The 12,897-nt window shown below is 41.6% G+C and overlaps 1 protein-coding gene across 9 annotated transcripts in view; it reads right to left on the bottom strand.

The window, feature by feature from the left end:
- Positions 1 to 506: 506 nt before the first annotated feature.
- The window catches only part of IMPACT (impact RWD domain protein), a 44,519-nt gene continuing 32,128 nt past the window's right edge, over positions 507 to 12,897 (bottom strand). For 8 of the 9 annotated variants that reach the window (XM_053242977.1, XM_053242972.1, XM_053242970.1 and 5 more), the window contains 4 exons: positions 7,387 to 7,460; positions 7,147 to 7,237; positions 4,505 to 4,639; positions 507 to 1,995 (listed from right to left, as the gene is read on the bottom strand). In XM_053242977.1, the coding sequence (XP_053098952.1) occupies positions 1,927 to 1,995; positions 4,505 to 4,639; positions 7,147 to 7,237; positions 7,387 to 7,460 (369 nt within the window). In that variant the 3' untranslated portion in view covers positions 507 to 1,926. The remainder of the gene's footprint in view (positions 1,996 to 4,504; positions 4,640 to 7,146; positions 7,238 to 7,386; positions 7,461 to 12,897) is intronic. The other variant, XR_008305587.1, reaches the window with a different exon arrangement.

Raw genomic sequence — 12,897 nt, 5'->3', positions numbered from 1 at the left:
CACACTTACAGAATACGGACCTAAGACCCCACCCTGCATGAAGAATACCCATTAATGAAATCTTCCTGATCATCAGCAAGCAATCAGAAACAGAATATAGTTACTTAAGAGCCGTTACAATACTTTCCATTTAAACAAGTATTAGAATTCAAGAAGAGCTGCCTTTAATGTGATTTGTAGAGTGCTCAATGTTTCCTCTATTCAATCCAGTTATTGATTCTGCAAGCATTTCTTGCATAAACTGTTCTTTCTCCAGCTAGGAGAACAGCTTTACTCCATTGAATGTCAAGAGCAAAAATCAAAGCACTCCTAATGCATTTTTAAAGTGGAGTTAACTGTCAGAGATGATTTTATACTCTTGTGGTTGATGGATATCAAGTTTGTTTTTCTTTGATTTTGGGGAAAGTGCTATAAATAAAAATCTAATCTAATCCATTCAATAGGAGTGGGCCCATGACACTTTGAAGAATTGAATCATAAACTTAAAACAAAAATAAGACAACTAATACATTCAGAGTAAGAGACTTTACTATCCACAAAGAAACGTGCACATGAAATAGTTATGTCAGCACACAGTTTATCATTTTGGCATGTGTACTGTCCAACAGCACTGTCAGACTGTAAAACCCACAAGAGGAAACACATTTATCCTTTGGGAAGAAAAAGCTCTCAAAGGCATTAAAACTGCCTCACACTTCTATTTCAGTTTGAAATACATTTAAATCATCATAGCACTGAACAAACAGCTCAAATGAGGATTTATAAAAATAAGTTCCCAACATTAATAATAACTTTTTATTTCCAAACAAGCATATGGAGGACAAATCCACACAGGATTAAGTCTTTGACCCTTTCAGCAGCCTAACTGTATTTGGCAATTTTGATTAACAGAAAAATTCACAATGAAATTGTGTTTCTCCGTGTCCATCTTCCAGCTTCTCCTATTCTACTTTGTATAGTTAAGATCCTTGGAAAATTCACACATTTGTGATCAGCTTTTTTAAAATTTTGCACAAATTAAGAATCATTCCAAAGGGAGAATGTGTTAGAAGAGGTTGACTTCTTAAAGAGGGTGGGGAGAAACATATGATTATGCAGGATGAAGATTTTGCTATCATATATGGTATCAAGATGTTTTGTTTGTTTGAAAGCTGGTCAGTAACATACAACCTTGCATAACTAAAGTAATGACAGTTTTGAAAGCTGTCCTCAGGTACTTGAGACTCCACTATCTCAAACTGTTCCAAGACCTTGTCTGTGATTACCAGTATCTTGGGACTGGAAAAGTGAAGCAGTGATTCTAAATGTGCTTCAGGAGAGGACAGAGATGCCATCATATCTGGTTGTTTCATATAAACTGATTTGACCCAATTAAAATACACAAACCACACAGAGTTAAGCATGTTAACATCCCATTGTTACCAAAGGCATTTCTTGAGGCCTGTATCACTTATTTTTGGCAAAAGCGCAAAACACTACTTACAAGAAAACGGCAACTCAAATCCAGTGCAGATTAGAACTTGACAACAGATACGTAGGTGGATTTTTAAAGGCACTCAAGATTCTTGCATACTGCAATGGATGTTAGTCCTATATCATCAGAAACCTTCTTCAGGAATGAAAAGAAGACAGAGAGCATGACCCACCTTGTTTAATTATTCTTAAATAAAAATAACATAATAGTAGAGAAACTCGTTTGTTTAAGACCACAATGCTTGAACAGCTGAGGTTTTGAACGAACTGAAAAGGTTACCCAAGTCTGCCGCTGAGATTTCTTAATATGAAATATTCCACATCATGAACCATTTCTTTGACGTTTGAGGTACATTCCCAATTCAAAATTTCCTTTCATCAACTGAATGGCCATGTTTAATTGTGTACAAAGAGGTGCAAGATAAAGCATGGCTATACAATTTTGCAAATTAATCAGTGTTCCATTTTCCTCCTGTTCTTCCTTATTTTTTTGTTCTTTCCCATTTCCTTTAATAGATTTTCCTGCAGGGAGGAATAAAAAAAAATCAAATGAACATGATTTCATCATTGTTTCTTTTTCAGCAGAGACCACCCCCATGCTTTTCTGAACACTTCTAGTATTCTTTCAAGGTTAATAGCCTACAATTAATCCTCTGTTCAGTTTAACATATCTCGGCCTCCTGAAAGCATTCTGAAAAGATTTATACTTGTATTTACTGAGAAGGTTTTCTAAAATGCAGAAAGTTGTCTGTAAAATGATGTACTGCACATAGTACTTTCACTGACATACTGGCGTTGCTTCTGTTTAAGAAAAAAAAAGTTGTGTAGGGATCAATATCTCCAATTCACCCCTATTTTGTAATGAAGAGCAAGGAGACTGGTTTGCTTTGGGTTACAAAGAACACATACTCCCAAAAAAGATAAAAACAGAAACCAACTACAGAGCTCCAAAAAGAGAGTCCATGCCATCTTGGCTCCTCTCCCCAGAACACACATAATATTTCTGTACTGTAGGTTGCACTGTTAGGTTCTCCAACATTTTAGCTACTGGACACCATAAATTATTGCAAACCCAATAATTTGCAACTGATTCAGAAGCCTCTTCATTTCACATGAAAATTTTGACCAGTTTTAACCCAGTTTACATGAATAGTAAAGGAAATTAAGCTCCAAAAAGCAAGGTTCCCTGACACTTGCTAGTTTACAGCTCTTTACTTCTTTCTACACTACCCCTTCTCATCTCCTTATTACAGTTCTTGACTTCTTTGGTCCGTGCAAGAGTGCTTCTTTGTCCAGCCTACCACCTTACTACCTTCTACCAGAATTGTTGGAAGTTAAAGGACTTTGCGCTGTCTCTTTGTCTCAGACAGTGGAGGACAGACTAGTAAGTCAGAGGGCTAGAGAGTCAAGACATTGGTCATCACTTCTCCACTGCTCTGATACTATCCCTTTGATATGTAGATTGCTAATCTCAGGGATCAACTTCCTCTCTCTCTCTCTTCCCTTCCTGTCCATCTACCTTGCAACATGGCAAACCTCTCTCCCTGCACCATATGTGCAGAGAAGATGCAGAATCCATCTGCATCCAGCTAGATAGATAGATTAGAAATCCTAACTCCTCACTTTCCTATCTAGAATGGAGTTCCTTAATAAATGCCTTTTATATTGATTTGAAACTATGAATTGGCTCCAAGTTACTTTACTCTCAGCATACATGCATGCCTAACTAAATCCGCTGTGTTGTGCCTCTGTGCACTCTGTTATAATGAGAAAGGGATTCTCTCACCACAGAGAATTTCCAACAAGAATGACACCCACCCTGCCGCCCTGTGCATGGAACAGCGTTCTCTTCAACCACCACATGTATCTTTAAGACTTGGTGTTGACATTTCTGCTTTAGTGCCTCCTCTCATTTACCAATGCACATTCTCTTCTTTAGCCTTTGCCTTTAGCCTGTCTGCACCCACCGGGCAGAGATTTTATTTATGTATTGTTCCATTTTTACAATGCCTTTCATAAGGCATCCCAAGGCTGTTTACAAGAGTTAAAATACAATAAAACTCCATAAAAATTGCATTTTAATGCAATTTCTCCATAAAAGATTATCCATAAAAACCATGCATCAAACATACCAGGGGCACTAAAACAAAACAGGAACCAAGACAAAGTTTGAAAACTGATGGGCAGACATTCTGAGTTTTTCCTCATCAGAAGCTGTCCCCACAGAACCTCCATATTGCTCCTCAGCCTTCCTTCAAGTTCAGAAAAACAGTCTGAGAATTGGGGACAAATGCTTCTCAAAAGGGAAAACAGTATGTGCGCCAACATTTTCCCTTTGAAAAAGCTCATCCACCAAAATGTTCTCAAAGCTTGTGGAAGTTCAAAGAGTAGCTTGTGTTGTCACCTTCTAAGAGAGAAAACAAGCTCCTTCAGTTAGTCTGAAGGCTCGCCATACCTGAGCAAGAGGCACCTTTTTAAAGTGATGAGCGGGAGAGAGCGACTGGCCCTATTCAGCCCCAGTACAGCATCCCTCCAGTGACTGTTGCTGGTGTCCGTCTTATGTTTCTTTTTTAGATTGTGAGCCCTTTGAGGACAGGGAGCCAAAATTTATTTATTTACTTCTATGTAAACCACTTAGAGAACTTTTGTGGAATATTTATTGTATTCATATATTTGTACCTGTGAGTGATGGGGCGAAGGGAGAGGAAGTCCTGCCCCGTCACTCATCCCCGCACCCCATTGCTCATGGGTCCAAGTGAGCTTGTCTGAAGAGGGAAAAGCCCTCTCCGTGGTGGTGAGTGGACCCGTGATTACGAGGGCAGGACTTCCTCCCCTTTCACCCTGCCGCTCATGCGTATGGCAAGCCTTCAGACTAATGTCTGAAGTAGCCTAACGAGTGCAGCAATTCAGGCATACACATGCCATTCTACAGTGAATAACATCATGTGTGAATCTGAGCTCTACTCTGGAGGACCTAAAAGCAAACACATTGTCATAAACCAAGGCTAACATTCTGTTAAGATAAACTTACAGGTGAATTTGTGTAGTTCTGTTCAACCAGAATATTTCTGGCACAATTGTTGATATGTTTAAAGCGATCTGGTCCTAGCAGGATACCTCCATACCAGCGGGACACTACAACCAAAACATCACGAACGTTCAAGATCTGCATTTTAAAAAGACACACATTTTAAACATATGGAAGATGATCTGTAGCTGTTTCTATGTGAACTTGCTCTTCCATACAATGAGCACCTCCCACTATCAATTCAGTTAATGGAAATGTATATTTAGAAAAACCATTGCATATCATTTTTTACACCATACCGCTGCCCTCTGACCTTGCAGGCAGCAACTACGATTTAGTATATTACAAAAGCACTAGAACAGAGTGTGCCTACCTTTGCACACATTTTCTCACAGTGCTATTCAACTGTACAAAGCAGATGCCTTTGGAGTCTAAGATGAAGGGGCAGCTGCTGATCATTGGGGCAGAGAAGGTTCTCCTCCTCATCCCATATATCTGAGTCTAACACAGCCAAATTAGCATGCAGAAACCAGTATACACACATGGACCATGTCTCTGGATCAGGGCAACTATTTATGTGTTTTCAAACATTTGTCACAAGATCCAGAAGTCTTAAATAGGTAACCTTGAGATTCTCTGGAAACCAAACATTTGTCACCAAATTTCAGAGAATTTTACATACACAAAACTGTAGAACACAAACTCCCTGAAGATAATTAAACATACTATTGCCTACCATGGGCTAGAATAGTATTAAATATACAATTCACTTAGGTAGTGTATTCACTGTCTAAGGAGGATGGCCTACTAAAAGGAAACTGCATAGAGGACTAGGCTGAACTTTCTTCCTTAAAAAGCTCACAGATAGTCTGGTAGCACTTTAAAGTCATAGGAACACAGGAAGCTACCGTATACTGAGTCAGACCACTGGTCCATCTAGCTCAGTATTGTCTACACAGTTCCAAGGTTACAGGCAGGAGTCTTTCAATCCTATCTTGGAGATGCTAGAGAGGGAACTTGGAACCTTCTGCATGCAAGCATGAATACTCTTCATGGTGCTCACATGTAGTCTCCCATTCAAATGCAAAGCAGGGTAGACCCTGCTTAGCAAAGGGGACAATTCATGCTTACTACAAGACCAGCTCTCCTGCACATAGTGGTGCATACGTTTTTGTAGGCCAGAACCCACTTCAGTCATAACTATAAAAAGGTTATCCTCAGTTGACAGACACACACAAGTACAGTCAGAAGAGATGGCTGAGGGGAATGTCATTACAAAATGAAGCTGTTTTAATCTGCCTTAGAGAGCATTTGATTGGAAGGCAAGATACATATCCTGAAATAAAAAATTTTCTCAGTAAAATCAAGCAGGATTTTCTAGAGGGAAAATCAAGACTATTAAGAAAGAAAATTGTCTCATGTACTTGAGTATTAGAGGCCTTTCTTTACAAAAGAGAAAAACTTGAATTGGCATCAGGTTCTACTATCCTCAAAGCTAGAAAATGCTCCCAGTATTATTACAAATTATATTTTCCACTAAATTTGCCTTTTACCTTGTAAACTATATTGTGGGGAAGGCAAAAGGAAATGGCGTTTAATGGGCAGGTTCAGATGTCATGCAGCACCTCAGCTGCAGCCAAGATCTGCACAACCACCCCTCCTATCTCCACGATTGCCTACTTCCTTTCTAGGTTAGAAGATGCCAAGACTGGTGGGTTCAGTCACTGGGTTCAGGTGCTGCGGCCAATCTCAAAATATTCTAACCTATTTGCTTCAGAAAAGCAAAGCCTCCCCAAACCCAAAAGGGTTCAACTGCGTTTCAGGGCTTGGGTTTTCTGAAGAAAGTAGGTTAGAAAATGCTGAGACTGGTGGAGTGGGATGTCATGACCAATCTTGGCATATCCCAAGCTAGAAAGGATGTAGGCACTAGCACAGGGAGGGGAAGAGCATGTGCTCCTGGGGCTGAGGGGGTTGTGTGGAGCTCAGCTTCAGCCAAGGTTTCACACAGTGTCTGAAGCAGTCCACTGGGAACAATGTCCAGATATCTGCAACTTCAGCTTTGACTCCTGTCAAAGCAGTCCTGAGCAATTCTCATAGTTCAATAGAATTCATCATTGTTTTGGAATTGTTTTAATGCTTTAATCTGTGTTTTATTATGAGCCGCCCAGAGACACAAATTTCGGCCGGGGGGGGGGGGATATAAAAATGCTTAATTAATAGTTCAACAACTTGCTATGTGAGGCAATGTCGTCACGCCATTCATTTCCCTGAGCCATCAGTGATGAGGAGCACTGGCAGAAAAACTCATAACAGAATCACATAGATGTTACAGAGAAGAAGGGAAGAATTAAAACATAGGACTGCCCTTTTTTTATTTTCAGTGTCCCAGGTCTGTGGGAACTTCTAGTTCTGCTCTAACACTCTACATCCACTTAATGTCTGGTTGACAAGATGCTTTCACCTGTTTTCTATATTTATTTTATCTCCCATTCGTCATAATACTCTAGACATCAAACTATACTAGCAAATTAGCTGCATTTATATTTACCTAGTGACATATTTCTAAAACAAGCCTTTTACTGGTGCTATAGTTCCATAGACTCAAACAACGAAAAGTGTTCTAATGACCAATTCATTCCTTTTACCTGCATGAGGTGGAGAAGGCGGCCACCTGCAGCAGTTTCTCCATCATCTTCGCAATCTTGTAAGAAAGTCTGTTTGTCTTCACAGTATATTCTAAAAACAAAAAATACTGCCATATAATAATGCAAAGATAGTACATGTATAAGGATAAACTACTATCACAATGCTCAAACAGAATCATTAACTAATTTTTATTTTGTTCACTACTTTGCAATAAGTACTAGTGAAAATTGCCTACTCACCTGTATGCATATATGTTGTGAGTAGCACTGGCTATTTTCTTATTTTTGTACAACTCTGCAAGAACATTTTTCACCTGAAGGGGGGGAAAACATACAAACACACACACCATTATTCCAAATTATCAAGGTGTATATACTTCGCTTTAAGATTTTGCAACAAGTCTGATTGCCCATGGTTTATTTATTATTTTAACACATTCGTATACCGTCCAAAACGCAAGTCTAAAAATAGACTTCTGTTTAGTCCTAAAAAAAACTGAAGGTAATTAAATGAAACAGAAGTGCAGACTACAGTATAGTGCAGTGATCTTTGCAATGTTTCAAGTGAGGCCACTTTGACAAAAAATCTTCCACATAAGAGCCATTTCCTAGCTCATTGGCCTCTGTACTGTGCTTTTTTTCACAATACCAGGTGGGGATTTTAAGAGAATAGAACCCTTTCAAGTCCCAGTGATGGTTGGAAAGTGTAGTTCTTTACAGTGCTTTCCCCATAGAGCTCTGTGGGGAAAGCACTGGGAAGGGCTACACTTACCAGCATAATCTGTGTATCTAAGATAGCAATGGAGCTTGAGAGTTCTCTGTTTCCCCTTAAAGGAGCCCCACCAGCTCTGGACACCATCTTCACATGGTGCTGGGGGGGGGCTATGTGGGGTATTCAGCTTCAGAACAGATGTTAGGGAGCCACACTTCAGGGGTCAGTGGGAGTCATCACTGGCTCTCCCAGGCATTGCAATGAAGAACACCGATACAGCATGCCTACATCTGACTATATACTCCCTACCCTGCTAAAAGGCTAAACCACCCTGAACCATTTTTGAAAGGGCTGTATAGAAATCAAATAGACAGACAGACAGACAGGTACAAGAAATTATACATATTCTGATCCTAAACATGTTTATTTAGCAATAAGCCCCATTTAACTTAATGGTGCATGCTTTTGAGTAATTGTACTTAGGATTGCAAACTGGGCATGCAAAATGTTTAATACAGATGATAGACAATACCCATTAAGGTATTGTCTTAAGGCAGTCTAATCTGCATGCATGCACACACACACACACACACACACACACACACACACACACACACACACCTCTTTGAATGTTCAAGAAGGTGAATTATAAGTTGACAACAAAATTAGGGGTGTGCATGAATCGAGAATCGTGCACAGATTTGAAGCCGAACCAATTTGACTGGGGGGTGGGGGTGATCAGCATCTTTAAAAGTGAAGACACTTTTACCTGCTCCTCTGCCGCTCCATGGAGTTTCCTGCTATGGCAGCACCCCTCCTCCCAGCAGCCTGCATGTGCCCATGGCGCAGCAGCAGCACGCACATAACCTCCACATATGCATAGCAGCCATTTGCATGACCATGCAAATGGCTCCCATGCTTGTGCAGAGGCCATGTGCATGCCACTGATGCATAAGGGCTGGAGGGGGCGGGGGGAGTGCCGCCAGTGTGCATGGGCTGATGGAGACATGCCAGCCCAGGAGGAAGCTACATGGAGCAGCAGAGGAGCAGTTAAGGACCTGCTGTCTTCACTTTTGAAGATGCCACTCACCCCGTCCTCCACTAGTCAAATCGGTTCAGCAGCCCCACAACCGGTTCGGCTTAGAATCTATGCACAAATCTATGCACTTCCCTAAACAAAATCCCCAAATATGTATACAGACACACACAGACGCATAAAAAGAACCTGCTCTTACCCGCAACCAGCCTACCCAGGGATGCTTCCATGGGCTGGCAACTCTACTCTCAGTCAGCAGGAATCCAAGTGCAATTCCTTCTGTTCTCTCCCACAGGGAAGAGCCTGGAACCAACTGCCAGGGGCCAAAAAAGACTCCCTCCACCCCACTGCCTGCTGCATTTAACTATTGTATGAATTTTAATTGTAAACCACTTTGGGAACTAATTGTGGTTGAAAAACTAGGTAGGAATGAATGAATGAATAAAGCAAACAGAGAGGATGGCGCAAGGAAAATAAATGATAAAAAGGTAGTAGTGAAGTGTTGTAGAAGGATGAGTAGCCTGGGCTCTCAGCCTCATAAAGAAGTTCACATGCTTAGGAAGGGCAGCAGCTGGTTAAGTCACAAGGCCAGGTTTGCATATTCAGGCTTCCATGTAGGGAGGTGAAAAATGGAACCCCTGGTACATTCCTGATCAGCTGCCAGGGAAGAAGCACTGCCTGATCTACAGTATCATAAGGAGTCTTGTATGCAAAATATTGAAATACAAAGTGGCAATACCATCAGTCCTAGGTGGGAAGGATGGTCTTTCTGCCTCTCTTCCAGTCCCTACATAGGAACATAGGAAACTGCCATATACTGAGTCAGACCATTGGTCTATCTAGCCCAGTATTCTCTTCACAGACTGGCAGTGGCTTCTCCAAGGTTGCAGGCAGGAATCTCTCTCAGCCCTATCTTGGAAAAGCCAGGGAGGGAGCGTGAAACCTTCTGCTCTTCCCAGAGCAGCTCCATCCCCTGAGGGGAATATCTTGCAGTGCTCACACATCAAGTCTCCCATTCAGATGCAACCAGGGCAGACCCTGCTTAGCTATGGGGACAAGTCATGCTTGCTACCACAAGACCAGCTCTCTTCTCCTAGTTCTATCAGTTCCAGTGTCCCATTCTGCACTTCCTCTCAGAATGAATGGAATTCCAATATTTTTCTCTGGGGTTGATGTGCTCAGCAGCTTATAGATTCCAACATGTTAATCTCTGGAATTAATCAAGACTCTTCCACTATCTCCCTCACTCATTTAACCTATTGTCTCCACTGTAGATGCTAAGAGTTCAGTAAAGAATTGGATGGGAATTTATTTTTTGTCCTTCCTCCTGTAACTATTGTTCTATTCTTATCAGACGGCTCATGTTTCCCTGTACTAGATACATGCTGTGATGAAGAAACTGTTTTAATAAACAATACATAATTAATACCACTTTATGCAAAACATTATTAAAGTTGTGAGAGCTTGAGAAAACATGCCTGGCAAGCAAATTGCTTTTAATTCAAAAGGAAAAAAAGTCATCTCTCTAGAGTTATCAAAATACATCTTCAATATTTATCTTTGCAGTATTCCCATTCTTTCACAGAAAATTCATTTACTATGCTGGATAAACATACTGCTATAGCATACCTCAAGAAACAGTTGAAAGAATCTCCAAAGAGAGTTTTGCTTTGAAAACATTTCCCCAAATCATTTATAAAAAGGGGAAAATATAAAAAGGAAAAAGCACCAAAGGAGGACAGCATAAATAAGTATCCACACTTCCAATTTATCTGCAATTCATTAGACATATTTAAAAAACCAATATCCCTGACTTGGTACAATTTGGTATATGTGCCTAAGTATCTGTATACTGCACATCTCATGAGATTCTCTGATTTGTGTGGATGCTGTATAACCACAACTGTGCTGATAAGGGACTCTTCAGTCAACACAAGTGGCTAAGCTGGCACAGGGAGCCTAAAGAAACAAAGGAGTTCTCTGTGTATTCATCACCCTAAGATCAATGCAAGGGGCCAGTGTTCTCTCTAACTTTTTTCATCTGTGTGTGGAATGAGTTTGTTCTGGGCGGTAGTATCAAGGCAATGTGTGTGCATCTGTATTGAGAGTGGGGCTTCCCAATTCAACCTGAGCGGGATCTAGAATTAACTGATCGGACGTCAAAATAAAACTTGTAAGCACGTGCACAGACCTTAGAGGAAACACTGCAAGGGGCTGAGGGAAGAAAGTGATTTAGGGCAGAGCCAAGAGTGAACTTTCACTTGAAACTACCTGCTCCATAATGCATAAGTGCTAAGAGACAGAGTAAAATAAGTGGCTAGAAAAAGCTGAGGTCAATACAGACTGCTACAGGCCTCTTCCTTCCCTGATACCACATTATTCATAGGGGAAGTGCACAGAAAAACAGGTTGTTTACCTGTAGCAAATGATCTGGTAGTGGTTCCATCATTCATATATAGTGGGTTTCTGCGCCTGCGCAGATCAGTTTCGGGTAGAATTTGTTAGCTCCTCGCGATGCGGGCAACCGCCTGTTGCACGTGACTGTAGTAGGCTCTAGTGGCAGTTGGGCGTCCCTGCAATCAGTTTCTTGATGGCTGACATGGCAGTTCGACACTGCGGTGGTATAGTGGCCTGTGTATGACATTACAGTGGCTTGGCAACTTAGATGCGGGGACGGAAGGGAGGGTGTTATGAATGATGGAACCACTACCAGATCATCTGTTACAGGTAAGCAACCTGTTTATCTCAATAGTGGTTCCATCATCCATAAATAGTGGGTGAATTGCGAGCTACCCAATTGGTGGTGGGTATATCCTGCAAGTCACTGTAACATCCTCTTTAGGACTGCTCGTCCAAAGTCAGCAGCTTTAGCCACCCGCACATCTATGGAGTAGTGCCTTACAAACGTTTGATGCGATGGCCACGTGACAGCCGAACAGATATCAGCGAAACGAATGTCCACCAAATGCGCCGCAGATGTGGCGTAAGCTCTAGTCGAGTGCGCCTTAACTGTGGCTGGAGGAATGACCCCTTGCTGGTCATACACTAGCTTAATCAATTCCACCAACCAGAAGGAGAGTTTCTGGCGAGTTGGCGAACACCCCTTGAACTTCCCTTGCAAGTCTATAAACAACCAAGGTGTTTTACGAATACTGCTAGTGGCTTTCAGATAGAAGAGAATACATCGCATGCTTGAGAGTACACGTTAGTTCGCTGAAAAAGGTAGGTAGCACAATTTCGGCATTCAGGTGAAATTCAGTAACTACTTTAGGTTGGAACTCGGGATCTAAGTGCATTACAACCCTTTCTGGATAAAACTTTGTATAAGGTTCATCAATACGAAGAGCACATAGTTCACTTACTCGCCTGGCAGAGGTTATTGACACTAAAAAGAGAGTTTTAAGGGTCAAGAGTTTCAGAGATGCCGTTGCTCCATCAACGACGAAAGCACTAAGGAGAGACTCCACTTTTTGGCCGGCTGCTGCACAGGTGGATATAGGTTATTGATGCGTCTCAAAAAGTCCTTACATCGTGGATGGGTGAAGACCGTCTTGCCATCCCACCCATCGTGGTGTGCAGATATTGCCACCATATGAACCTTAATAGAGACATTCGCCAGTCCACTCTGTTTCAAAGCGGTCAGGTAAAGAAGGACGGCTTTCAGACTTGCCTCCTTTGGGTCATAGCCTCTGGAGGCAGCATGTGCAGTGAACCTACGCCATTTTGCCCGGTAGTTCCGCCTCGTGGACTGCTTACAGGTATTTAGGAGGATCTTCTTCAGAAGCCTATCCTCCATGCGGTGAGATTCATTATGGACAAGTTGGGGTGAACCACCCTGCCTTGATCTTGAGTGACTAGATTTGTCCACTGAGGGAGTCTTCTGTATTTTCCTCCCGATAGTCTGAGTAGCTGCATGTACCATGGTTGCCTTGGCCACCACGGTGCAATCACTATTACTCTTGTCTGGTCATGTAGGAACTTGGCCACCACCCTGGGCAGTAAG

The sequence above is a fragment of the Hemicordylus capensis genome, chromosome 4, assembly GCF_027244095.1.
Source record: "Hemicordylus capensis ecotype Gifberg chromosome 4, rHemCap1.1.pri, whole genome shotgun sequence".
Classification (NCBI taxonomy): domain Eukaryota; kingdom Metazoa; phylum Chordata; class Lepidosauria; order Squamata; family Cordylidae; genus Hemicordylus; species Hemicordylus capensis.
The sequence above is the reverse complement of the archived record's forward strand: the minus strand, read 5'-3'. Positions and strand labels throughout refer to the sequence as shown.